The sequence below is a fragment of the Protopterus annectens genome, chromosome 9.part0 (assembly GCF_019279795.1).
Source record: "Protopterus annectens isolate FY-2018-M chromosome 9.part0, PAN1.0, whole genome shotgun sequence".
Taxonomy (NCBI): Eukaryota; Metazoa; Chordata; order Ceratodontiformes; family Protopteridae; genus Protopterus; species Protopterus annectens.
In genome coordinates this window covers 578,773,923-578,798,633 of record NC_056743.1, presented here as the reverse complement: position 1 = coordinate 578,798,633, position 24,711 = coordinate 578,773,923, and the positions used below count along the sequence as shown (strand labels likewise).

The 24,711-nt window shown below is 41.1% G+C and overlaps 1 protein-coding gene across 1 annotated transcript in view; it reads left to right on the top strand.

Moving 5' to 3' along the window:
* Positions 1 to 24,711, top strand: part of LOC122811338 (scavenger receptor cysteine-rich type 1 protein M130-like) — a 513,363-nt gene that overhangs the window by 341,273 nt on the left and 147,379 nt on the right. The window contains exon 7 of the mRNA XM_044083110.1: positions 18,352 to 18,635. Within this exon, the coding sequence (XP_043939045.1) occupies positions 18,352 to 18,635 (284 nt within the window). The remainder of the gene's footprint in view (positions 1 to 18,351; positions 18,636 to 24,711) is intronic.

Here is a 24,711-nt window from a genome sequence, read left to right as displayed (position 1 = left end):
GGATTTTATTCTCGCCTGTTCCTAGTACCAAAGAAGGGGAACACGTGGAAACCAATTTTGGATTTATCTATCCTCAACACTTATCTGGACATTCCCAAGTTCAAAATGTTGACGTTACAACAGCTTTTACCTCTGCTGGGCAAAGATCATTGGATGGTAACTTTGGATCTCAAGGAGGCTTACCTTCATGTTCCTATCAGACAGAGTTGCAGGAAGTATCTGCGTTTTCGGGCTGGGACTTCTCACTATCAGTTCTCTCCATTGCCCTTTGGCTTATCTACTGCGCCCAGAGTGTTCACGAAAGTTCTGGCTCCAGTGATAGCTTTCTTCAGGCTAAAAGGAATACAGATCTATCCTTATTTGGACGATTGCCTGATTCTGGCTCAAGGAAGGGACGAGCTTCTTCATCATTTGGAATATGTGATAGCAGTGCTAAGATGCCTGGGGTATTCTGTGAACGAAATAAAGTCCAGTCTAGTACCCTCTCAGGACATGTGCTTTCTGGGTGTAAGACTGAATACAGCATCCCAGATGGCCTTTTGACCCCGGACAAACAAAAGAATCTTTCCCTTTACTTTCATCAATTGTCTCATCAGTCCAGGCTAACTGCAAGGACAGTCCTTCAAGCCTTGGGGTTCATGGCATCTTGTATTCTGGTGCTTCCCAATGCCAAACTGCATATGAGGAAGCTACAATGGTATCTCAAAATGTATGGACACAGCACTGCCAGGATCTGGACACTGTCATTCAAATAATACCTTGCATTCAAAAGGAATTTTTGTGGTGGGCTCAGGAATGTCACCTAAACAAGGGACTCTCTGTGACCCGGCCAGAGGCGAGTCAGATTCTAACGACAGATGCCTCAGACAAAGCTTGGGAGCTCATCTAAATGGAAAGTGGATACAAGACAAGTGGCCTGCCAGACTACAACATCTACATATCAACTTGAAGGAGATGTTAGCAGTCCAGTTTGCATTAATAGCTTTCAAGGATTTACTTCTTCCAGGACAGGTGTTGATTCTAACAGACAACACAACTGTCATGTGGTACATCAACAAGCAATGGGGAACACATTCTTATCCTCTATGCAGGCAAGCAATGATTTTGTGGGAGACTGCTCTCAGTTTACAGCTAAATCTTCAGGCAAGGTTTCTGCCGGGAGCACAGAACTCCTTAGCAGATGTGTTGAGCAGACGAATTATGGATCCCCACGAGTGGAAATTGGATCCTCATGTATTTCAGAAATTGACAGTGTCATGGGGAACTCCAGACATAGATCTGTTCGCTTCTCCGCTAAACCACCAGCTGCCAAAGTTTTGCACGAAAAGGTTTCATCCCACAGCTTGGAAAGTGGATGCTCTTTCTTTCAATTGGAGCAATCTTCATGTGTATGCCTTTCCTCCTCTGCCTCTCCTCCCAAAGGTACTTCTAAAGGTCAGACAGGACAAGCCAAGGATGATTTTAATAGCTCCAGATTGGCCTCGACAGCACTGGTACCCATTACTGAGAAGTCTGGTACGGGAGCCTCCATGGCCTTTGCCTTCGATTCCACACCTGTTGTCTCAGGAGGACAGTCATTTACTCAATGTCAAGCTTCACTCTCTTCACCTAACAGCCTGGCATATTCTGTTTTGAACCATAAGGGTCTCAACTTCCACAGCAAGTTTTGAATGTTATTTTGGAAGCTAGAAGGCCTAGTACAAGGAAAGTGTACGCAGATAAATGGAAGAGATTTTTATTTTGGAGTGCAGCAAAGGATTTTGATGTTTCTGAGCCTAATTTGAGTGTGGCTCTTCAATATCTTACTGAGTTACTGGACAAAGGTTTGTCCTTCTCTTCTATTAAGGTTCATGCTGCAGCAATTTCGGCTCACTATGACTGTGACCCACCATTGTTTTCTCATCCTTTGTTCAAGCAATTTCTTAGAGGGCAAAGAATATAAGACCCCACGTAGAGCTCCTACTCCTGCTTGGGATCTCAATTTTGTGTTGGAGGAACTCACTCTACAACCTTTTGAGCCTGCAGCTACTACTGAGTTGAAATATTTATCATGGAAGACTGCTTTTTGTTGGCCATTACCTCTGCAAGAAGGGTTTCTGAATTGCAGGCCCTTATGGCGGTTGAGCCTTTCTTAATTTTCCATAAGGATAGGGTATCTTTGCGTACTAATCCTTCCTTTATGCCTAAAGTGGTTTCTAGTGTGGCTTTAAACCAAACTATTCATTTGCCTACTTTTTATGCAAATCCCCAAAATAAAGGGGAAAAGATTTTGCACACTTTAGATGTACAGAGGCAGTGCCGATATTACTTGAGCAGAACTAAAGGGTTCAGGCAGTCTCAGCAGTTATTTGTTTCTTTTGCTTTGAGTTCTCAGGGCAAGCCTGTGTCAAAACAAACTATTTCTAAATGGATTGGGTTTTGCATTGCTTTCTGTTATTCCCATCATGGTAAGGAGATTCCAGCTGGGATTAGGCCTCATTCCACTAGGGCTACTGCCACTTGACAGCCTTTTAAGGGGTGGCAACTAAAGATATTTTGGAGGCAGCTACTTGGAGTTCAGTGCATACTTTCTCTAAGCATTATCACCTTCCACTTTACTCTAAATCTAGGGCTGGTTTTGCCACTGCTATTTTACAGGGCATTTTGGCAGCTCCTGCGTCTTTATAGTTTTGCCATCCTCCCTTTCCTCTGCTTTGGGATTCTACCCAAGTGTAAGGACTGCAGCAATGTGAGATGAAGAACATAGTACAGTTTTGTACCTACCATAAATGTAGATGTTCGAAGATCCACATTGCTGCAGTCCAATTTACCCTCCCTCCTTCCCCTCTGTGTTTAGAGGCGGTTGTGTGGGTTGGGTTGTAAATATTGTGTATATTGTATATTTTGTACATATTATTAGTGCAAGGGTGGTTGGTTGGTTGTTTGCTGTCTTTTGGTTTTGACCTTTCTTTTTAGGGTCTTCTGACATCTAGGGCAAGAAAAGACTGAGGATATGACGTCGGTCATGCGCATTTGTACCCTGACGTCCTGATGTCAGTCTAATGCGCCTTGACCGACGTCAGCCTTATACTTTGATATTCGGGCCGACCGAGGACAGCGGACTACCCAAGTGTAAGGACTGCAGCAATGTGGATCTTCGAACATCTACATTTATGGTAGGTACAAAACTGTACTTTCCAATTACTCAATTAGTAAAAGTATTTAAGTTGAAGGGGAAGAGCAAGCATTATTCTTTTGCATCTGAGGAAGTGAGTCTAAACGAAAACGCAGGTGTGGAGACATAGCATTTATGTTTTTGGAGCTGTTTTGTGGAATTTCGTGCTGTTGTGGTGTTCTGTGACATTCTCACTAATAAAGCTGTGAAAAGAAGAGGAGCTGTGTTTTTACTCCACTGGTACTACCTTGTTTTGCTTGTTAAGGCCACAGTAATACCTCACAAAGAGGATTACTGGCAAACAGATGCCCTTCACTGACCGTCTCAAAAAACTCCAGCTCTATTCCGTAGCATATTGCCTACTCTGAGGGGATCTCTGCCTAACATATAAAGTTATGTCAAACCCAGAGCTGTTGGACATGCTGCACCTAAAGAAATCTCAATCTCTAAAAGCTACACGCTCTAGGGACCTAAACCTTGTCACCACAACAAACAGGACATGCTGGAGGGATAGATTCCTGTCCCAGAGACATCTCATACTCTGGAACAAGTTACCCATCTATGTCAAGCAGTGTTTCTCATTAATGCTCTTCAAGAAAAATCTTGATAAGTGGATAGGAAATAGGAATTACCCCCCGGGGATCACTTCTGGCTCTGCTCAACAGGGGCACAAGAAAATAACTTTCTTGGGTGGCGTAAGCCAGGGAAACTTGTTGACTAGGCTTACTTAGGCCCTTGGGCCAATAGACTAGTTACCTACCTGTGAACCTAAGACCAAGATGGAATACATTTGTTGATCTCAAGCTATACAGAAGCCATTTACTACATACAAAAGGGTACTATCGGTACTGTGATTAGCTCCGAAACTGGGCAGACAAGGATCAAGATAGCATGATGTCAGGTAAGAACAGTCTGCATACACTGTTTTTCTGTAATCACCTATATATGAGAGGTCAGAGACAGTTTAGTAATTATCCAGATTGTTTGGATATAATGATGCTTTTTTGTGAAGTGGGGGAACCAGTTGCCTTCTATAGGAGGCACTAAGCACCCCAGGACTTGACAAAGACCTCACAGTTTGGAAACAAATTGGACCCAATGTGTCAAGATAAGACACTACTAGCCCTTTAGGAACTGGCTTCAAGCAACAACAGGTAGTATGCACAGAGGAAACCGTTTCCATAACCTCAACGTAATTCACATAGATGAAATTGGCACAGCAAATATTTGGGCCACCCATACTTAACTGTTACATATCCCGGCTAGGATAGATGATTGGCAAAGGACTGTGTCATCTTAGCAACTTTATCTGCAAAGAGTTGTGCAGCTTTCTCAAACTGTTCTGAGTAAAAACTAAGAAATATGCTCTGCAAGCATACCTCTCAACCATACAGAATTTCTTGTTTTTTTTACTGGTTTTTGAGGTCCAAATAATGGGGTACCACGATTCCCGAGTGGCACCCCTTAATTTCTGAATTTCCCAGCTTTTTTAAATTTGTTTTCCCTGGCTTTTTGGGCTGATATCATCATGTGCAGAGGTGTGCGTGATGATGTCAGCAGCCTGCCAGCCTGTCGGAATTGGCTGAGGGCTCAAGGGATTCATTGTACTTTTTTCAGAGTTATCAAGTAGTGTGTGAGTTGCTGGACACCTGGATGTAAGTAGTTGGGCACCTGGAGGACAAGTAAAGTAAAATCTCAACACACTAGTTAAGTATTTTTCTTTCTGCCCTCAAAACACACTAGTTGAGCGCTTGCATCGGTGTCTGGGTCTGGGTGTGTGTGTGTGTGAGAAATGCCCAAGTTAGGTATACCTGGTGGTTAGGGTTGCTCAAACCCTGTACCTTGGGTACAAGGAGCAAGAGCCTGAGTTCTCTACCCATACCACCACTTCTGGTTAAAAGAGTTGTAGCTCTCAATTGTGAACATTTTCACAGAATGTCTGGAATGTTTGGCTCATACCTTGGGACTTTTCCTCTTAAAATTCAGATGGTGTAGTGGTGCAGTGGTAGTGTTGTTGCCTCTGGTTTGATTCTTGGCTGAAGTGTCTTCTGTGTGGAGTCTGCATGTCCTCCCTGTATTTATGTGGGTTTCCTGTCGGTGCTCTGGTTTCCTCCCATGATACATAGACATGTGTCTGGAGCCACTGCTGAAAATTGGCTTTGTTTCCCAGTAAACACATGTTAAATAAAAAAATTGTGGTTTTCTGGCAAATCAGTGAGAACTGAATTCACTCACTAAATAAAGATAGCCATTTAAGTTTGCCTTCCAATCCTTCAGGAAACACATGGTAGCAACTTTCCAAGATTATACAAACAATGTTTAAAATGTGTACCCTGTTTTGGGCCTTTGTCTCCCCCTCCCCAATATATTTTGGCATTTTCTTGATTTCTTTTCCTGCACAGTTCTTCAGGGAAATAGAAGTTTAGTTCTGCTTACAATAAGTCTACTTGCATTGTTAGTAGCACAACAGGTAGTATACTTGCTTTTGATGCAAAAGGCTGTGGGTTCAACTCTCACAGTATGCAGATGGATCGCTGATACTGTACTGTATTGTACTTTAAAGGGAGAGGATGCTGCTGTCATGTGAATTTCCTCCTTTGGAGGAGTTATCTAGTAACTTTGAACATGTTATCAATTTGCCATCCATTCCCTATTGAAATATTACTTGCTTATCTTTTTTTAATGTAACATAGGCAGTTTATTCTTCAAGGGCAGCAGGCACTTTACTTTTAGATGAAACAATGAAATATAAAGTTGTTAGCAGCAACCTCTTTATTAGTTATAGATCTCTTTAATGTGGAATTATTTAGATGACACTTACTTCTGCAGAGATTGTGCATAATTTACTGATACTTGGTGAGTTGTAGAACTTTGAGTAGACTTTTATGATGGAAATGTTCTCTACTGGGAAGTTTTGTCATTATTGGTTCATGCATTTTGTTTCATTGCTTACTGGAAAAATGTTCAAAACAATAAATTTTAAAATGTGTTCCAACAGGTGTGCTGTATTATACATGGAATACAATTTAATATAGTAAGGAAGGTGCATCAAAGAACACATGTATTTTTCATATGCAAGGGACTCATGATTTGAAAATGGCCCAAAGGTAATCTTTATCCACCACTGGCCATTTTCTTTGAATGTGGGTTTCAATGCTGTTTCAATGAATGTGAGTTTCAAGGGCAGCGAAGTTTTAATGCGAAGTCTGTTTTCATTGTGAAACTCTATTGCTTTGTTTAGCAGATGTCTATTAGTGTTTGTGCTATAAAATGTAAAATAAAAGTTTTAAATGAAATCCAAATAATCATTTAGAAGTAAAGCAGCATGCACATTACAGTGTTTATGGTAAATGGGGTGAAATAACTAAATAATGGGACACTGGAATAGCTGCAGGGGACTCTGGGGCCATATTTTGGTTGCCTGTTATTCAGGTTGCATTTGAAAGTTGGTATTCCACAATTCCATTGGAGTGGGCATGGTTACATAATTATGTATGTGACTTTTATGTTGATTAGCATGCATATTTGTACCTATTTTTCATGGGGCTTTGTCCAGATTTTTGATGTTTCCAAGTTGAGAGCTATGTCTGCAAGACTAGAGCTAGAAGCTTGCATCTGGGTGATTTGATGCACCAGACATTTTTGCTGACCACAAAAGCTACCTTGACATATGAAATCCACATATGTTAACACATTGCTGACCAAGAATAAGTTTGTCCTCAAGAACACTCTTACTGCTCCAACTTTATTCTAAACTCCGTACAAAACTTAGACAGAGAATGCAACTCCTTGTCAGTTTATAGTTCCCTGTGCACAATTAGTCTGGGGTGTCAATTTGTTGAAACCAGGATTCTCATGTACCAGTGATGACCACATTACAAGTCGCCACTGGTGAACTGGGATCTTTAGCATTACCACCCTCAAGAAACTAGTCAGTTAAAGTAGACAAGGTTACATTATATACTTACAGAGATCACAGCAATTTTAAGATAATGACCTAGAGAAGCAGACTTTAAAATGGAACAGTTAATGGTCAGACCAGAAGATTGGCTCTGTTTCCAAATCTCTGGGTTGAAGACCAAGCTGGGATATTAAGTGCATCATCTAGCTAGATTTATGGATAATGGTGGCACCTTAGTAAAACCAGAAGTCCTATAACAGGTTGAGTAACTCCATGACAAGTCCACAGGTCTCATCAACCAAAGTATTGTATTCACTAAGGATAAATACAGCTTGGGGAAAAGTGAAATAGATCAAGGAGATGAAAGAGAATGATGATGATGATGAGTCTGATTAAATATACCTGTTAGTCAGTTTCACCAAGGTAGAAAACTACTGTGCTTATCCAGATCAGTAAGCACAGGTACTACCCAAGCAGCAATCATAAGTGGCTGAAAAAGTATCTCTAAATTGGACCACAGCATCTTGCTTTTTTATAAGCTAGTATAATTTACCAATAAGTGCCCAAGAGTAGTTAAATGAAATCATAGCTTACAGCAGATAATTAGTCTGATGTTCACAATGGGATTATCTACTCCACTGACTTAATTATTTATTTATTTTACATTTGTTAACCGTGAAATTCCGACTGGACCAGGTCCATTTTCAGCGGAGGCCCAAGGAGAAAAGCTCCAACATCAAGTTATACAAATACAGTACATCCAGCATAATACACAAAACAGGTTACATCATGTATGCTGAGCATAGTAATATAACAAGAAATTAATAAAAACACTCCAGGTGAAAGAAGATATAGAACATGAGTAAAAAGACAGTGTCAGTTATACATTGGTAAGAGACGAAAATATATCAAGTAAGATTCTACAGTTAAAAGTACCCTTTCAGATGACCAAGCCTACAGGGGATCAGAGCTCCAGCATGCGATTTAGAGAGGAATTTGGGGAGTTAATAGTAGTATGGGTAGGGTTATGTGATACAAGGGCATAACCAGGTACTAAGAAGGTGCGATTTGAGGGAGTTTTTGAATATGGATGTGGAGGGGGCAGTGGACACAGATAGGGGAACTGAGTTCCAATTTCTGCCAATGGTGTGGGAGTAGAGTGCTTTTCCATGCATTATTGTTAGCCTTGGTGATGGAGAGGAGAGATTTTTCACTGGATCTTAGGTACCAGTTTGCAGTATAGATGGTAAGTAGGTTGGATAATGAGGGTTTTTTTCAGGATATTTGAGAATATTGTAGGCTGTGCCCAGCTGTAGCTGTGGTAGCCCAAGCCATTTTAGTTCTTTTAGTGCAGCACAGTGATGGGTTCTATAGGTTGAGTTAGTAGCTAACTTGGCTATTTTACTGTAGCATGATTCTAGTTTGTCTAGGTCACATTGTCTTATTTGGGTAAAGATTGGTGCTGCGTATAATAGAGTTGAGAGGAGGTAGCTTTGTGCAAGAGTGACTCTTGCTTTTTGTGAGAGAAAGGACTTGTGCCTGTATAGGGAGCCTAGTTTTTTGTGTACTAGTTTTATGGTATGTAAGATGTGTGAAATCAAAGTGGAGATTATTGTCTATTTCAATGCCCAGAAGTTTGGTGTGGTTAGAGGGGGAGATGGTCGTGCCGTCCTTAGATGTTATGGTAAAGGAGAGGTTTTTTTATCTATTAGGGGTAAATAGTAGCAGTTTTATCTTTTTGGGATTTAGAATTAGTTGGATACCCGATATCTACTGAGATAAAGGTATCTTGAGTGAGTGTATGTAGGGTGGTGGGAGATGAGGCGGAGCAGATCAGGGTTGAATCATCCGCATATTGTATGAGTGTAGCATGTTGTGTAGAGCATTTTAGGTTATTTTTGAAAATAAAGAACAATGGTGGGCCCAGTATAGAGCCCTGTGGGACTCCTATGGTGGTTGGAAGTTGTGTAGACAGAGTTCCTTTCCACTGGACTGATTGTTGCCTGTCAGACAAGTAGCTTCTGAACCAGACTATAGTAGAGGAGGTGAAGGATAATGATGTTAGTGAGTCTAGTAGAATGGAGTGGGAGACCATATCAAATGCTTTTGAGAGGTCTAGGAAAATGACTGATACATATTTGTGATCATTCCTGTGAAGGTTTATATAATTTAGTGAAGGACAGAAGGGCTGTAGTAGTGCTGTGATGTGGACAGAAACAGTGTTGTGTGGTTGATAGTAGATTGTGTGTGTTAAGAAATGTCATCACTTGCAAGTGGATGGATTTCTCAAGAATTTTGGATAAGGGGAAAAGGATGACAATAGGTCAGTAGTTGGAGAATTCATAAGAATTACCTCCTTTATGGAGAGGAATGATGTGAGATACTTTCCAGAGTTTGGGTATGTAGGATTCTAATATGGAGCAGTTGATGAGGATGGAGAACAGGATACAAAAGAGAGTCACTAGCCATTTTTAGGTATGCAGCAGGTATGTTAGCTGCTAGTGTGGTTCGCTTTAGTTTTAGGAGGAGTTTTTTGATAGTTGAGGTGGGCACTGGTGATAGGCTGAAAGAGGGGCTGGTGTGGGATAGGTTAGGTTGTGATTGAGGTAGACTTGTTTTTGGTTATTTGACTGGACAGGGCTAAGATGGATTTAGTAAAATGGTTATTAAATTGAGAAGCTATGTCTAGGGTATTGTTAGTGGAGATGAGTGCTGGGGTTGTGGTTTTGCCTGGCTTTAGTAGGGAGTTAATGTCATGCCAGAATTTTTGTGGACTATTTGAATATTTCCTTTGGGCGCTAAGAAAATAGTTTTGTTTGTTTATTTTGGAGTCAGCCTTGGCCTTGTTTCTAAGCTGTTGATAGTATTTTCTGGAGCTAGGGGTTTTGTCAGTTTTCCAGATTTTCCAGGCTTTATCTCTAGCTTTTAGTAAGGTTCTGGTGTCCCTATTTAGCCAAGGTGCGTAGTTTGCTTTAATTCTGATTTTTCTGCTGGGAGCTAGACTGTTAAGGATGTTAGAGAAGGTAGTATTGAAGCAGTCTACTGCCTGGTCTAATTAGCAGAAGAAAGAGGGTGGGTGCAACCACCTCATGCCTGGGCTGTCCCCCATCAGGTGAGCGACAGAAAACATTGCTAGCAGCTGTTCAGGTAAAGCCAACTTGTTATAAAAACTCTGCAAAAGTTAAAATGGCGGAAAGTATGTGTGTGCAGGGAAGGATTAACACCTGGGAAAGTGTAATTAATCGGGACCAACTGGTATTTCTTGGGGGAGAACACATGGTTAATTAGGACTAGATACATTCCCAGGCTGCCATATTAGCATGCTGTTCTGTCCGTTAGATCACCCCCTGCACTGAAGCCTTCACCTATGGAAAATTTCAGTAGCACGGTGGTCTAAGATCAGGTAAGGTTTACCACGTGAGAAAATGGCTGTGTTAGCCTTCCCACTTATGATGAGCCTTTCTAAACCCCAGCCATAGACTTTCAAACAGGACTATGCCACACAGTGCCTTGAAGACTAGACAGTGATTACCCCTTATTTATAATGCCACCAAAACATGCCAAATAGTTCCTGTAATAGACCTGCATATTTGCTAGTGCACACATTTTAGACCTTTTGTAATGGAGCTATATATTTAGATTTCAAGCTAAAACACCCAGTATTATGTTCATTGATGGTATGGATTACAGGGAAGTGTAAAGGAGCTATAACTTTCCGTTTCAACTAGACATGGTTTTGAGTACCATATTGGTAATGTATAAACTTTTCCAGCAATTTTAGCAGTTTTGATCAAAGGATATTCTGTACTGGTCTGATCAGGCAGAGTATAGATGAATAACCACTTCTTTTGAACTGGATGAGATACCTTTATTCAGTGGTCTGGAGGAAAGGATTTCATAAATACTGTTGCAGTGTTGTGGCCAAAGAGATGGATGTGGAGTCGTCTCTGATTTACCATATCAGTCTGGATTGGAGCGTTGTAAGCTGTCCTTAAGATCTGTCTGCTATAGGTGACAGTACTACATTTTTTTTCATGTAGTTTAAACCCATTTAGAATACACCCTGGAATTATATAATTTAGCCCTTGTTTTAGTAGCACAATATGATATGATATATGATATGATGAGTGAAAGACATCAGCCAGCTTATATTCTTTGGGAAATTCATTTAGCCATATGTCCGGGTAACATATTGGGGTTAATGGTTTGGTTTGGAGATACTAGTACTAGATGTTTAACAGAAGTATTAAGCACTGAGGAATGCCATTGATCAACATTTTGTTTTCTGGAGTGGCACCTGCTATTTTTAATTACATGGGTTCTGTCTGTCAGCAAGTTTGCTGTCCATCTTACATGTCTATATTTAGGGTCATTAAGCTTGTTTATAATTTCATGAGGAATAGTTCAGTATTCAGGAATGAAAGTGTTTACTGCATTTGAAAATAAACACTTATTTTCCCTGTTAAAGGTTCCTGTGATCTTTTCTAGTTTTGAACTTGAAAGGATTTCGGGCACAGATGTGCACTCATATGGGAGGTCTGTACCCTCCCATCTTTTTAAAACCACTCTGAAAGAATTCTTAGCTAAAATCTGGCTTTGTTCTTGCTCAAAATCGGGATAAATTGTATCCCTAAATGTGAACAAGTACCTTTTCATTCCTTATACCTCCTTACTCTTCCCTTCTTCACTTACTTCCCTAGTACTATCTAATTCTTACCTGACTTTCTAAATATATCATAAACCTATTTTTCTCTCTCTTCATATTGCAGATGTTCATAGTGTTTCACTGTTGCAGTCATTACTCTTGGGTTATCATGCTGGCAGGCTACCCTCAGTCAGCCAGAATTCCAAAGTCTAGGTCCGGTGTCGGTTGCTGTCGCCTCTTCCCTGATGTCAGTGTGCCAGGGGTAGAAAAGATGCAGCCAACGCCATTTTCACCAGTCTTTCTTGCCGCACGGTGCCCAAAGCAAAAGCAGTTCGCAAGTGCCGGTCGGCCAACTCCTGAGATTTTCAAATCCGAATTTCAGAACCAAAGTCTTCATTAAAGCGAAGTAGCCCATTAGGGAAACTTTTTTCTTGCTCCAGACCAATGTCAGAAAAAGTTAACAATTGTATTTCTTGTGGGAAGCAAATGCCTCATAAGGATTTTCACTCTTACTGTATTCCTTGCCTAGGCCCCGATCACAACGTTGCTTGCTGTCGGTTTTGTACTTGATTTAACCAACGCACTATCAATCGTTGGTTCAATTTTGCATTTCATTACTTTGGCCGAAGATTTAATTATATAATGCCGTTGGACCAGCTGACAACTGGAGTTTACAAAAAACGCAAGGACAAGGAAAAGGATAGGCATCCGAGTTCCAAAACAGACGACGGAGCCTCTGCTAGGCCAGTTGCCAGTTCTCAGTGAGGCGCTTTCGCAGCCCCTGGCGCCTGCTACCTCAGAGCCACAAGCCGTTTCTGACTCCCACGTGGAGCAGACTGGGCCTCTGGAAACTCAAGGTATTGAACACTCTGAAATCATTTCCTCAGATGGGTCCAGAGCCGCTGAGCAGGCATCGGCTTCTGAGGGTGTCTTCAGACCTACACAACTATATATTAAGCCATCTTCAGCTTCAAAGACTAAAGCAGCTCTAAAGACAAAGAAACAAGTACATCATTCTCCTTCTCAGACTTCCGTGCCTAAAAAACATGCTCAAAATGGCCAAAGACCTAATTAGTTTGATCAAGGGCTCCCATCCCCCTCCTGATAAGAGGCCTAGGCAAGAAACAGAGTATGATTCTTCTGATCAGGTTTCTATTTCCTCTGATTCCTCTTCTGAACAGGATTCCTCCATGCTTCCCTATGAGGATTCTGATGCTGAAGAATCCATTCCTTCAACATTCCTTCAGCCTCTCCTCCTGAGGATTATTCTTTTGGGGAAACCCTGCATACCATGAGGGAGCATTTCCACTGGGAGAGCCAAGATTATTCTGAATCTAAGAAAAGGCTCAGACTTTCTGCTACTTTTCAGCACAGACCCCTTGCTACTCCACCTGTTCTGGACATTCTAGATGTATTTTCAGAGTCCGGCCTGTCCCCTGACTCTTTACCCCCTGCACCTGCTAAGCCAGACAGATACTACAGGGTACCGGATTCTCATAAATTCCTATATAAAAACCCCGCTGCTGACCCAGAAACTATATCTCAGGGTCCCAAAGGGGTTAAAGCTTCCACTGCAAAAAACCCTGTCCCCTCTGATAGGGATTCTAGGGCTCTAGACAGATTTGGAAAAAAGTCTACACTTCTTCTACCCTGGCTGTAAGGGCTTTAAATTATCAGTTTCATATGCTTAAATATCAGCAATATTTAATGTCACTGCTTAAACAGAAAATGACAAATACTGAATGTTCAGAGAACAAGGAATTGCAGGATTTATTGCATACAGCTGAACAAGTGGGAAAGCGTACTTTGTAATGTGGTTATGATTCACTAGAGGCCTCTTGAAGGGCCGCTGTTACAGGTTCTGTTATTAGGAGGCATGCTTGGTTAAAGGAACAGAATATGCCTGATCATGTTAAAGCAAAATTATTAGATGCACCATTACAGCATGATACTTTGTTTGGTACTAAAGCAGAAGAGGTGTTGAAAAAAATGGAGGATAAAGCAAAATCCATGCAGACAGTCAAGGATTTCTTACAGGTACAGCCACCCAGGTTTAGCAGGAACTGGCCCTCTACAAATTGGTCCTTTCCAGTGTCAGACAGACCATAAAGAGGCAGATACAGGCGTCCCAGAGGCAGACCTCAGCCCCAAGGCTCATACAGGCCTAAACAATGGGGTGCTCCTACCTCCAAAAGCAGAGAAGACAAATCACAACCTTACAGGAAACAGTCCCAATGACTTTCCTCTACCAGATCCAAGCACTTTTCATTTGGCAGCCCCCTTAGGAGTAAACTAGCACTTTTTTCATCAAATTGGAAAATGATTACCCAAGACAAATGGGTCCTGAACAGTGTCCCAAGGCTACAGGTTCCATTTTCACACCCTACCAAGGGCAAAAGGCATGCCAGACCTGCCACACAACCAATGGGCAGAGGCACAAAAACAAATTACAGCCCTCATGGACCTGAGGGCCATTCAGCAAGTACCACAGCAAGAGCAGGGGCAAGGATTTTACTCCAGACTCTTTCTAGTACCCAGAAAGGACAAAACCTGGAGACCAATACTGGACCTGTCTATACTAAATACGTTTCTGGAAGTTCCAAAATTCAAGATGTTGACTCTAAAGAAGCTACTGCCCATGCTGGGCAAGAAGGCTTGGCTCATAACTTTGGACCTAAGAGGCATATCTGCATGTCCCAATCAGACAATCTTGCAGAAGATACCTCAGATTCATAGCTGGCTCAATGCATTACCAATTCTCAGCACTGCCCTTTGGCTTATCTACTGTGCCCAGGGTCTTCACAAAATGCCTGGCACCAGTAATTTCATTTTGCAGACAAAAAGGAATTCAAATATATCCCTACTTGGACGACTGCCTAATTCAAGCAGAGAACAAAGACATTCTTCTGAAGCATCTGGCGTTTGTAAAAAGATTACTAATTGGCCTATGGTACACCGTAAACGGAAAGAAATAAAAACTAGTGCCCTGTCCAGAGATAATATTCCTGGGTGCAAGCTTAAATACAACTGCCCAGATGGCTTATCTCACGCCAAGCAAACAAAAGCAACTAACTACTTACTTCAAGAAATTGGCAACAAAACCCCACTTACCTGCAAGGAAAATCCGGCAGGCCTTGGGTTTCATGGCATCCTGCATTCTACTAATTCCATGTGCCAGACTGCATATGAGGAAACTACAATGGTATCTAAAAAGTGTGTGGACTCAGCATTGCCACAGCCTGGAGACAGTAATTACACTCATTCCCTGCCTGCAACAGGAGTTTCGATGGTGGGCAGAAGCCTGTTACCACAACAAGGATCTACCATTCAGAATACCCACAGCCAGACAGACACGGACAACGGATGCATCAGATTATGCATGGGGGGGACCATATGGTGGGAAAATGTATTCAGGGCACATGGCCTGCAAACCAGATGCATCTTCACATCAATCAAAAAGTGATGCTAGCTGTTCAAAATGCCCTGACAGCTTTCAAGGACCTGCTTCATCCAGGACAGTTACTGATAAAGACAGACAACACTACGGTCATGTGGTACATAAACAAGCAGGGAGGTACACATTCCTACCCCCTCTGCAGACGAGCAATGACCTTATGGGACACAGCATTGGCTTTTCAAGTTAACCTGCAAGCACAATTCCTGCCAGGAAAAACAAATACTCTGGCAGACTAACTAAGCAGAAACCTCATGGATCCCCACGAATGGAAACTGGATCCACAAGTCTTCAGCATGATAATAAGGAAATGAGGATGCCCAGACATAGATCTATTTGCCTCCCCTCACAACTGCCAATTGCAGAGATTTTGCACAAGGATTTATCACAAGCAAGCATGGAAAGTGGACGCACTATCCTTCAGCTAGAAAAATCTAACGGTATATGCTTTCCCCCACTGCCTCTCCTTCCCAGGGTACTCCTAAAGGTCAGACGAGAAGCAAAATATGATACTGATTGCACCAGATTGGCCACGCCAGAACTTGTACCCAATCCTAAAAAGCTTGTCTCAAGGTCCAGCATGGATATTGCCTCAAACTTCTCACTTACTGACGCAACATAACAATCCGATCCTGCACAGCCAACTCAGGACCTTAAATCTGGCAGCATGGTGGATAATGTAGCCATTCAGAACACTCCTCTTTCAAAAGCTGTTATGGATGTTATCTCGGAGGCCAGGAGGCCCAGTACCAGAAAATCTTATGCAGAAAAATGGAAGATTCTGTGCTTGGAACCAGGAACAAGGCAGTGACACGTGTGTACCAAATATCCCTCAGATTTTACAATACCTAACTGAGATGCTAAACAAAGGACTTTCTTTCTCATCAATTAAGATTCATGCCTCTGCCATTTGAGCCCATTACAATATGGAACCACCTATCTTTTCTCATCCTTTAATAAGGCAGTACCTCAGAGAGGCCAGAAACGTTAGACCTCCAAGGAGAGCACCAATTCCGACCTGGGACCTCAATTATGTTTTGGAAAAACTGACACTGCCTCCTTTTGAGCCAGCATCAACAGCAGATATAAAATTCTTATCCTGGAAAACAGCTCTGCTCCTAGCAATAACCTCTGCAAGGCGAGTCTCGGAGTTGCAAGCACTCATGGCTGTGGAACCTTTCATCATGTTTCATCCAGACAGGGTTTCTCTGAGGACAAACCCTACATTTATGCCTAAGGTAGTGTCCAGTGTGGCCCTCAACCAATTCACTTGCCTACCTTTTATCCTAATCCACAGAACAAGGATGAGAAAATTCTGCATTCTTTGGACATACACAGGCAGTTACACTTCTACTTGGACAGAACTAAAGCTTTCAGAAAGACTGAGCAAATTTTAGTGTCGTATACTGCAGGATCACAAGGAAAGGCAGACTATTTCTAAATGGATAGGCCATTGCATCTGTTTCTGCTATTTTCAACATGGCAAATCAGTGCCTAAGGGCATTAGGTCTCATTCCACCAGAGCAGCAGCCACTTCAGCAGCCTTCCTCAGAGGAGTACCAACCAAAGATATCTTAGAGGCTGCAACTTGAGTTCAGTGCACACCTTCACAAAGCACTACCACTTACTTCTTGACTCTAAGTCCAGAGCAGGCTTTGCCACTGCAGTTCTGCAGGGCCTCATAGCCTCTCCTAACCCTATTTAGCCCAGCCGCCCTTCCTCAGCTTTGGGATTCAACCCAAGAGTAATGACTGCAGTAGTGAAACACAATGAACATAGTACAGTTGTGTACCTACCATAAATGTAGATGTTAGAGTGTATTCACTATTGCAGTCCAGGTTACCCACCCACCACCCCCCTTTTCTTTGCTGGGACTTATCTGTACTTCTCTATCCTATACAACCTATTTGGTGTATTTGCTTGTAGATGAGGGAAATGTTATTTTTGTGCATGCATTTTTATTGGCATACTTTTCAGTCTACCAATTTGGGGGCACCTGACATCTGGGGCAAGAAAAACTGAAGAAAATGGCGTCAGCTGCATCTTTTATACCCCTGGCGCACTGACGTCAGGGAAGAGGTGACAGCAATCGACGCCGGACCTAAACTTTGGAATTCTGGCCGACTGAGGGTAGCCTGCCAGCAGGATAACCCAAGAGTAATGACTGCAACAGTGAATACGCTCTAACATCTACATTTATGGTAGGTACACAGCTGTACTTTCCTGTTTGTATTAGACTAATTTGCCTTTAATTTCTCTGCAAACTGTCTAAAGTTTCTCTAAATATTAAATGATTGTCATATACCTTGTATTGATTCTTAAATAAAGGTTTGATATGCCTAATATGTTATAATTATTTAAACTGCAGATTTGTTTAATTTTATTTTTGAAGATTGTAAAATTATTGTTCTTAAAATGTTTTGTAATAATTTGAAGCTTTTCTACCCGGGCCTCCGCTGAAAATGGGCTTCTACCAAGTTGGAATTTCCCAGTAATCAAATGTCAGTAAGTTAAAGTAAAAGAATGTCATTGGTTAAAATAGCAAAGATGTAAAAGAAATGACTATTCAGTGTAAAATAAAGGATGGCTGAATTTAGTTTGAACCCTACAAGGAAAAAAAGTCAAATGAATTTCAATATAAAGTAGACATTTCAATGGTGGAACTGCTGCTGTGAAACTTTTTCTTAACTTGTCTGTGATTGTCTTGTGTATATGATGGAAAAATGCATTTTATCAAAATGGAGGATGTTAGCTGTATTATATTGCAGTAAGTTTATATCTGGGTAACTACAGTGTACTTGCACTGGAAGATACATGCATGATGTACCTACTGCATGTGTAGCCTTAGCACTTACTGGTGTCACAATATTTATACATTTAGTTCTGAAAAGCAGAAAATGTCTGGCTGCCCTATTAATTCCAACAGAAAAATGATGAGCTGTGCATTATAGAATTTCATGCCTGCCATCGGCAGCATCATGTTATGCTATCTAATGCCAACCTCAGTGACACATTTCCTGTTATGTAATCATGTGGGCCTAAATGTTACTATGCCATCCTGCCAAAGAACATCAGGTGTTTAATAGAGATGTTATCTTGATTGCCAACTTCCCTCTAATATGCATGCTTGTAGACCTGGAGTGAGTGTTGCATGTTTTACACCTGCCCAGGCCATAATTTTTTTTTTCTTTGTTAAGAAATGATGAAAACTGGATCACCTGGCTGGCCATTGCTTGTGGAGCACTGATCATTGTCCTTTTTTGCTGTACAAGAGCCATTCACACCTCCAGATGCTGCAAACAGGCGTTAAAGGACTGCTTCCCTATGTGCTATGACTTAATAGGAAAGTTGCAGAACTGCTCAAACTGTAAACCTGAAAGGAGGAGAGCTCATGATACAGAGCGTTTCGAGGAGGTGACAGGACCAGTAGAAATACAGTGTCTTTCAGAGCCAGAGTCACGCATGTTGGAGGACTCTAGAGGTGAGATATTTCTACCTACTTGCATGATGATGGTGGAGTTCATGATATACACTTATAATACCACTGGGTGCTTATAAAAGTTACAGATTTGTTCTTAATTTCCTTTTGCAGAAAGCCTACACAATATGTTTTTAACAAAGATTCTACTAATACTCCCCAAAATAAAATTATTACATGGCAAACAGTGCATGTGCCTTGATGCTCACCTAGAAGGAAAATAAATGGAGGTATGATAACCAGATCTAAAAGTAGATTTCTTGATGGGAAATGAAACAGCAGTAGTCATCCAGGAGGTTTTCCTCCCATTTAAAAAAAATGTTGCTTCAGACTGCAGTGCATGTGTGTATATGTTTGTGTGGGTTGGGTTAAGTAGGAAGGTACCAAGGGATCTCCTAACAGCAAGTAAATTTATATTTTATTTCAGAGCTAAGAAACACTACAACTATAATTTAGCTGATCTTGCACTACAAAATATGTGCTTTTTTGATTCAGCTATGTGGTTTTAAAAATATGAGAACCAAGAGTTACCTTAACAAAATTGAAAGAATACCTTTTTCATTAACTTTTAGAGAAGTCTATGACTTCATTTGAAAGAAGGGAAGAGCTATCCTTGTTTAGGGAATCCTTCCACATGGTACATCTTTAATGTGGTGTTGTCATCAGCACTCCTGTGACTGGAGAATAATGCCGATCATTGTCACTTAGTGAATTCTGATCATCGTGATCTGAGAATGCAAACACTAAAACATTCAGGACAGCCAAATGGTTCCGAGTATAACTTTTATTTCAGAAACATTTAAAATATTAGTGCTTTCGTCTAACATATTGTAGATATCCTCAGAAAGAAAGAAATAAGACCTAAAAAGGCCCTAATCCAACACCCAGTGAGCTTTCACTATGGCTGCCTATGGGAAATTGCATGTGTGTTTGTTACAACTTCCTGACCAAGTGACACACCTCTTGTAGCATGGAGCTTTTCATGCTGCTACAGCTAGTCAGATTAATAACCCCCTGGATGAGTGACCATTGTTGCATGCTTACTCCCAGCCTCCCCTGTCAGGTCACCTTCCCTCCAGTCCTGCATGGCTAATAGAACACAGGCTGTCTGGGGCACAGTCCTAGTTCTGAGAGACTCATAAAAGGTAATATGATGTTTAAATGGTAGTGAGGTGTGAGGGACCAAGAAAATGTGCAGTATGTAAACACCACCTCTATATTAATGTGAAAATTATTGGTAATACTAACATCTTGGCTGTTGTGTACCTAGAGAAGAGACGACCTACAATTGTGGGACTTGGCATAGCTTACCTTGCATTCTGTAAAAAGTGCTAAATTGGAAAAACTGTTAATTTAACAGCTAGGATATACTAGCATTTATGTACTGTTAAGAATGTTGGTATAATGCCTTTTTAAGCATTACCCAGAACATCAAGAATTCTGATGTTTAATGTTGGAGATTTTTATTTTTAATCCAATGGACGCTGATGAAAAAACACCTTGGAAAGAATGGAACAAAGATGACAGCTTTTAACGGATGCCTGTATGATAGCCTGGATAAAATGAAAACGTTATTAATAGTATTTTAAAATATAAAATGAATATAATATAAATTGCTTATAGTTATATATTTTTTGAATGTGATTAAATGTTACTTTAAGATGGTAGTTGTGATTACATAAAAGTTTTAAATACTGGAGCTTTTTAACTGAGTATTGGATCCTGATGAAGTCTGTGAATTAAAAGGTAAAGGCACTAAGCCTGCTACCATTGCTGTGTTTCTTTATTTTTAATTCAGTACACTGTTTGTTTTATTTTTAACTCCATCGTGGCGCTGCTTTGTACTGTGAATTATTGTGTACATCTCATTTTGGTGCTTAACATTTTTTTACGACTGTTTAACACATGGTGGCATGTTTAGTTACATATAAATAAATACAATGCATACAACAGCTTAAGCCTAATCTAGGCTAGCAAATGCTGCCATCCCAAATAAGCATGCTGTTGAACGGTAAGTAATGTAGATTTAATAAGTTTAAATAAAACAGACTTGCTCAAATTACTTGAGTGGGAATCACAAGCATTAATGGTCAAAACCATCATTCAGGTCTGGTTTAAGGAGCGTACCAGTACTGATGATTGACAGATGTTTTTTTTATCTAAAACTTGGTGCAAATAGTCTCTCGTGTTTGTGTACTTGTGAATTTAAACAGATATAATTGTGCATATGTTTATACAGTGCAGTAGTCATCTTTTTACATTCAATGTCACTCCGGTGTATAGTGACTACAGGCCACTAAAACAGTTGTAGTTGTATCATGTCACCGCCCTAGGAGTGCCCTTCCCTGGTTATTATGTCTGTTAAAACTTTAAGCCAAAGTTCTTTATGTAAAGGGATGGACGGTGAGTAAAAGACTTCCCAAGAACCTGTCACTGTAAGGAAGACCTTTTGTACCTGTATGTTGCAGTAATAAGTAGTGATGACGAGGGTATATCAGAATCAATGTTATGATGATGTGTCTGATGGTGTACAAGTTCTGCCTTCTCAGTATTACTTGTCTGCTGTATACTTCCTTTTGTCCACGGCTTATCATAAGGCCTGTACTGAAATCCAACCTTTGTTTCATTACGCAGGATATAGAAGTCCACACATGCATTTCAATTGCATGAACCGGACTTTGGAATATTTTTTATCATACTCTTTGGATGCTAAGTATTAAAGTTTAGCAGTGAATTATTAGAAAAAGAGGTTACCTGAATGAAAAGTGCCATCCAATAATTTGCTCACTGATGCATCCAAACAGAGCGGTAAATGTTTCACTAAAGTCAGTTGAATGCCAAAATCTGTATTCAAGTATTTAAGAAATAGATAATATTCAGGATCAAACCAGATTAGCTAATTGTCAAGAAAGCATCTCACCATATTAATATAGGCAATGGATCAGTTGTTGGCTCCATAGGTAGACTCAAATTAATCTATGAGGAGGTCTGCATATATAGAGGCAAATAAAGCCTGTATAGCAGCACATCAAAGCCAAATGTAACATTGCTTGGCATAATACAAAATATTTTTGTCAATACCAGTTTGTGCTAAATGCACTAGAAAATAATTTGTAAGAGCATAGGTCAAATAGATTAAGCTAAAACCTAATGGCTTGCAGGCCTAGCTGGTGTGAATATTTGTATAAAGGGTACGTTAAAAAAAAAAATCCATCTGAATATATATATATATATTTATATATATATATATATATATATATATATATATATATATATATAGGTTCATAGGTTCGTATCTAGGCTATCTGCATTTTAAAAGCTATAAGCCTAGCCCATTATTTGGCCACTTGGCAATTTTTACCTTTAGTTTGAATAAAACTATGTTGCTCTGCTGTGCCTCTGTCAAGCAAAGTAATCCCCTGGGTCCCTGGGACGATCCCCCATCCCCATCCATTGATCAAGATTCCACCTTAGGACAGCAGCCAGGCCTCCTCTGCCTCATGTTTGTTTTTTTCCACACAGTCTCTGGGTCTCTGATCTGTCCCATCTGTCCTCCAGCTATCTCTATTAATAATCGGGGTAAGTCTCCGCGCCCCCTTGTTTGTCTGGGGGATCTTCTTTTTTTTTTGAGGTGAAGCATATTCATCAAATCAGGGTTGACATTACCTTATATGTCCAGCACAGGTCACCCTCTGAGCAAAGCGCTGAATATGAATAGAGAGCTGGTTTTTTTCAGGCAGGCATAAGACATATTTTTTGACCCCCTTTATCCTTTGGTGAGGAACTTTAATCATAGGTCATGACCCAGTAGATCTAGATGATCTAGATACCAATCCATTCAGATGTGAAGGGTGGGCAATTCAGGTGGGCCTAAAAGCACTTTCCTAACTGCTTGTCAAACGAAAGTGTCAACCTGTCCTCCTGTCAGCCTGGGATTCTTTCTTCTGTGCTGGCTTCTGTGCACCTATATGGTACCTATATAACCTGTTTTTTTCCCTTGTTTTCATGACTATGCATCTTGGCATTTTTAACTTAGGCTGCTGGCTCCATGGCTCGTTTATTGAGGCCCTTCTGAAGGATATCTGTGTCAGTGTGTTTCAGACATATCTAAACTATGGCAGTTTGCTCAGTGTCTAACCTTTGTCACCATAACCCCCTGTGTTTGCTTGTTGTTAGAAAAGTAGATGCCAACAGAGGAGGGTGGGACTGATCCCCTGTGGGACACCACTTGTGACAGGCTTGAGTCTGACATGGCTCCAGCAACTCTGACCCTGTGGGTTCCATCCCTCATTTAATCTGTGGGGAGTTAAATCAGAAGCATGGATGCTGTGTTTTCCCATCCCATCCGGTGCATGCTGTGTTTGCTGGAAGGAGAGCCCAGTTGGCCTGTGTTGGTGAGATTCCTCTGTTTTGGAAGGGGGTGGGGATATGGAGGCTTTGGGTGGGGGAGGGAAGGGATGTGTTTGTAGGTCCAGTTTGTTACAATGTGGTGGATCAGTCTTCTGTAACATTGTTTGAACTAATTCTGATGTCTAAATATTCTAGGTTAGGTAAATGGGTTTGTTCTATTGAAGGTTTTAGGCCTGTCTTTTTTCTCCTACTTTTTTTTCGAAATTGATTTTGGAGATTTTTTTTTGACTTTTTATTTTCTCTCTTCTCTTAATTTGGCTTTCTTTTGTTTTAAGGATTCTTTTCTCATCTTTCTTCTATTAGCTTGTAGCTTCCTCCCTTGTTTTAGTTTTGGTGTTTGGCTTACTGACTAAAGACCTTACGCTTTGTGCTAAATTTCTGCCTTTTTTGTTCTTCCCTTTGATCTTTGCAAAGCTCCTGTAAGAATTGCTAGTAATTGCTGATCCATTCAGTCCTGTAGGTGCCGGTGAGTAATGTTTGTAGAAGGATCAGGTTTTAGTTTTAAGACCTTAAAGTAGTTTTTTTTGAAAAGTGGAAGCTTTGCTTTTTTTTTTTCTGTGGTCGGCTTTGATTAGGTCAGGTGGGATGAGGACCTCCAGCGAGGAGAGTAGTGAGTGCGAGTCTCCTCACAAGCTTATACTCTCGGGTGGATGTTGTGAGATTTGATGTCATGTTCGATGATCCTCTTGGGATGATGGTGACTAGTTGTTCCATGGCATTTGAGTTTATGAACTCCAGGAACTTTGGGGCTAGAGTGTTTGGGCTTCAGAGTGTTGGGCCCAGTCTATATTAGGGTAGTTTAGGGTAGTAGAAGGATGGTTAGATTGAGACATTTGATCCCCTCCATTGTTTTCTGGTTGTTTAGTGAGGAGCCATGTGGTTTGAGAGAGTTTGAGAGGGTGGCCTGTAACATGCAAATTGCAGAGCAGTCTTGCCTATGGTTAATTGCACCCCATGGATGCACCGCATTGCCACCACCATTGCAGTTCCTTGAGGGGTGTTGGTGATGTGAATATGGACCCCACTCCTTCTTGGTGTTGTCCGTTTTTGGATTTTGGGGATGTGATGTGAGGTGAAACCTGCTAGTGTGGGGTGCAGGGTGCTCTCAGAACCCTTGAACTGGTTCACACAGCACATGGGCGTTCTCCATACTAAGGGCTTCCAAAGTGCGTGCAAGGCATGATGAGATTGAGACTTCTGGCAAGCAGCATTACCCTTAGTTTTTTACTTTTGTGTTCGTCCAGCCAGGCAGACATGATCCCTTTGAATGACACGGAATTTAAGCCGTTATGCCACCTGATCATCTCATCTTATCACTGTGGTGTGGCATCATTCTGAAGGAAGGTAGGATACTCAAGGTCAGGTCATACATACTGGGCTACATAATCAGAGATCACCTCAATGTCTCTTTCATCTTTTCATGTATATCAAGGAAGGAGAGTCAATTACACCAGCGTGACCAGCGGACTGAGCATTACGGTGCTACCTGTTGAGACCTGAGTGCTTGTGTTATGTGGTGATTCTAGCACCCGACAGGCAGCTTACTGTGACCTTCCCTCTAGGGGAGTTGGTCACTGCCACAACAGTCAGGTCACCCTCCCTCCACAGAGACCCTCATGGCCTCCCAAAAAAACAAACAATGAAACTTTCAAACAGTTCAAGAACAGAC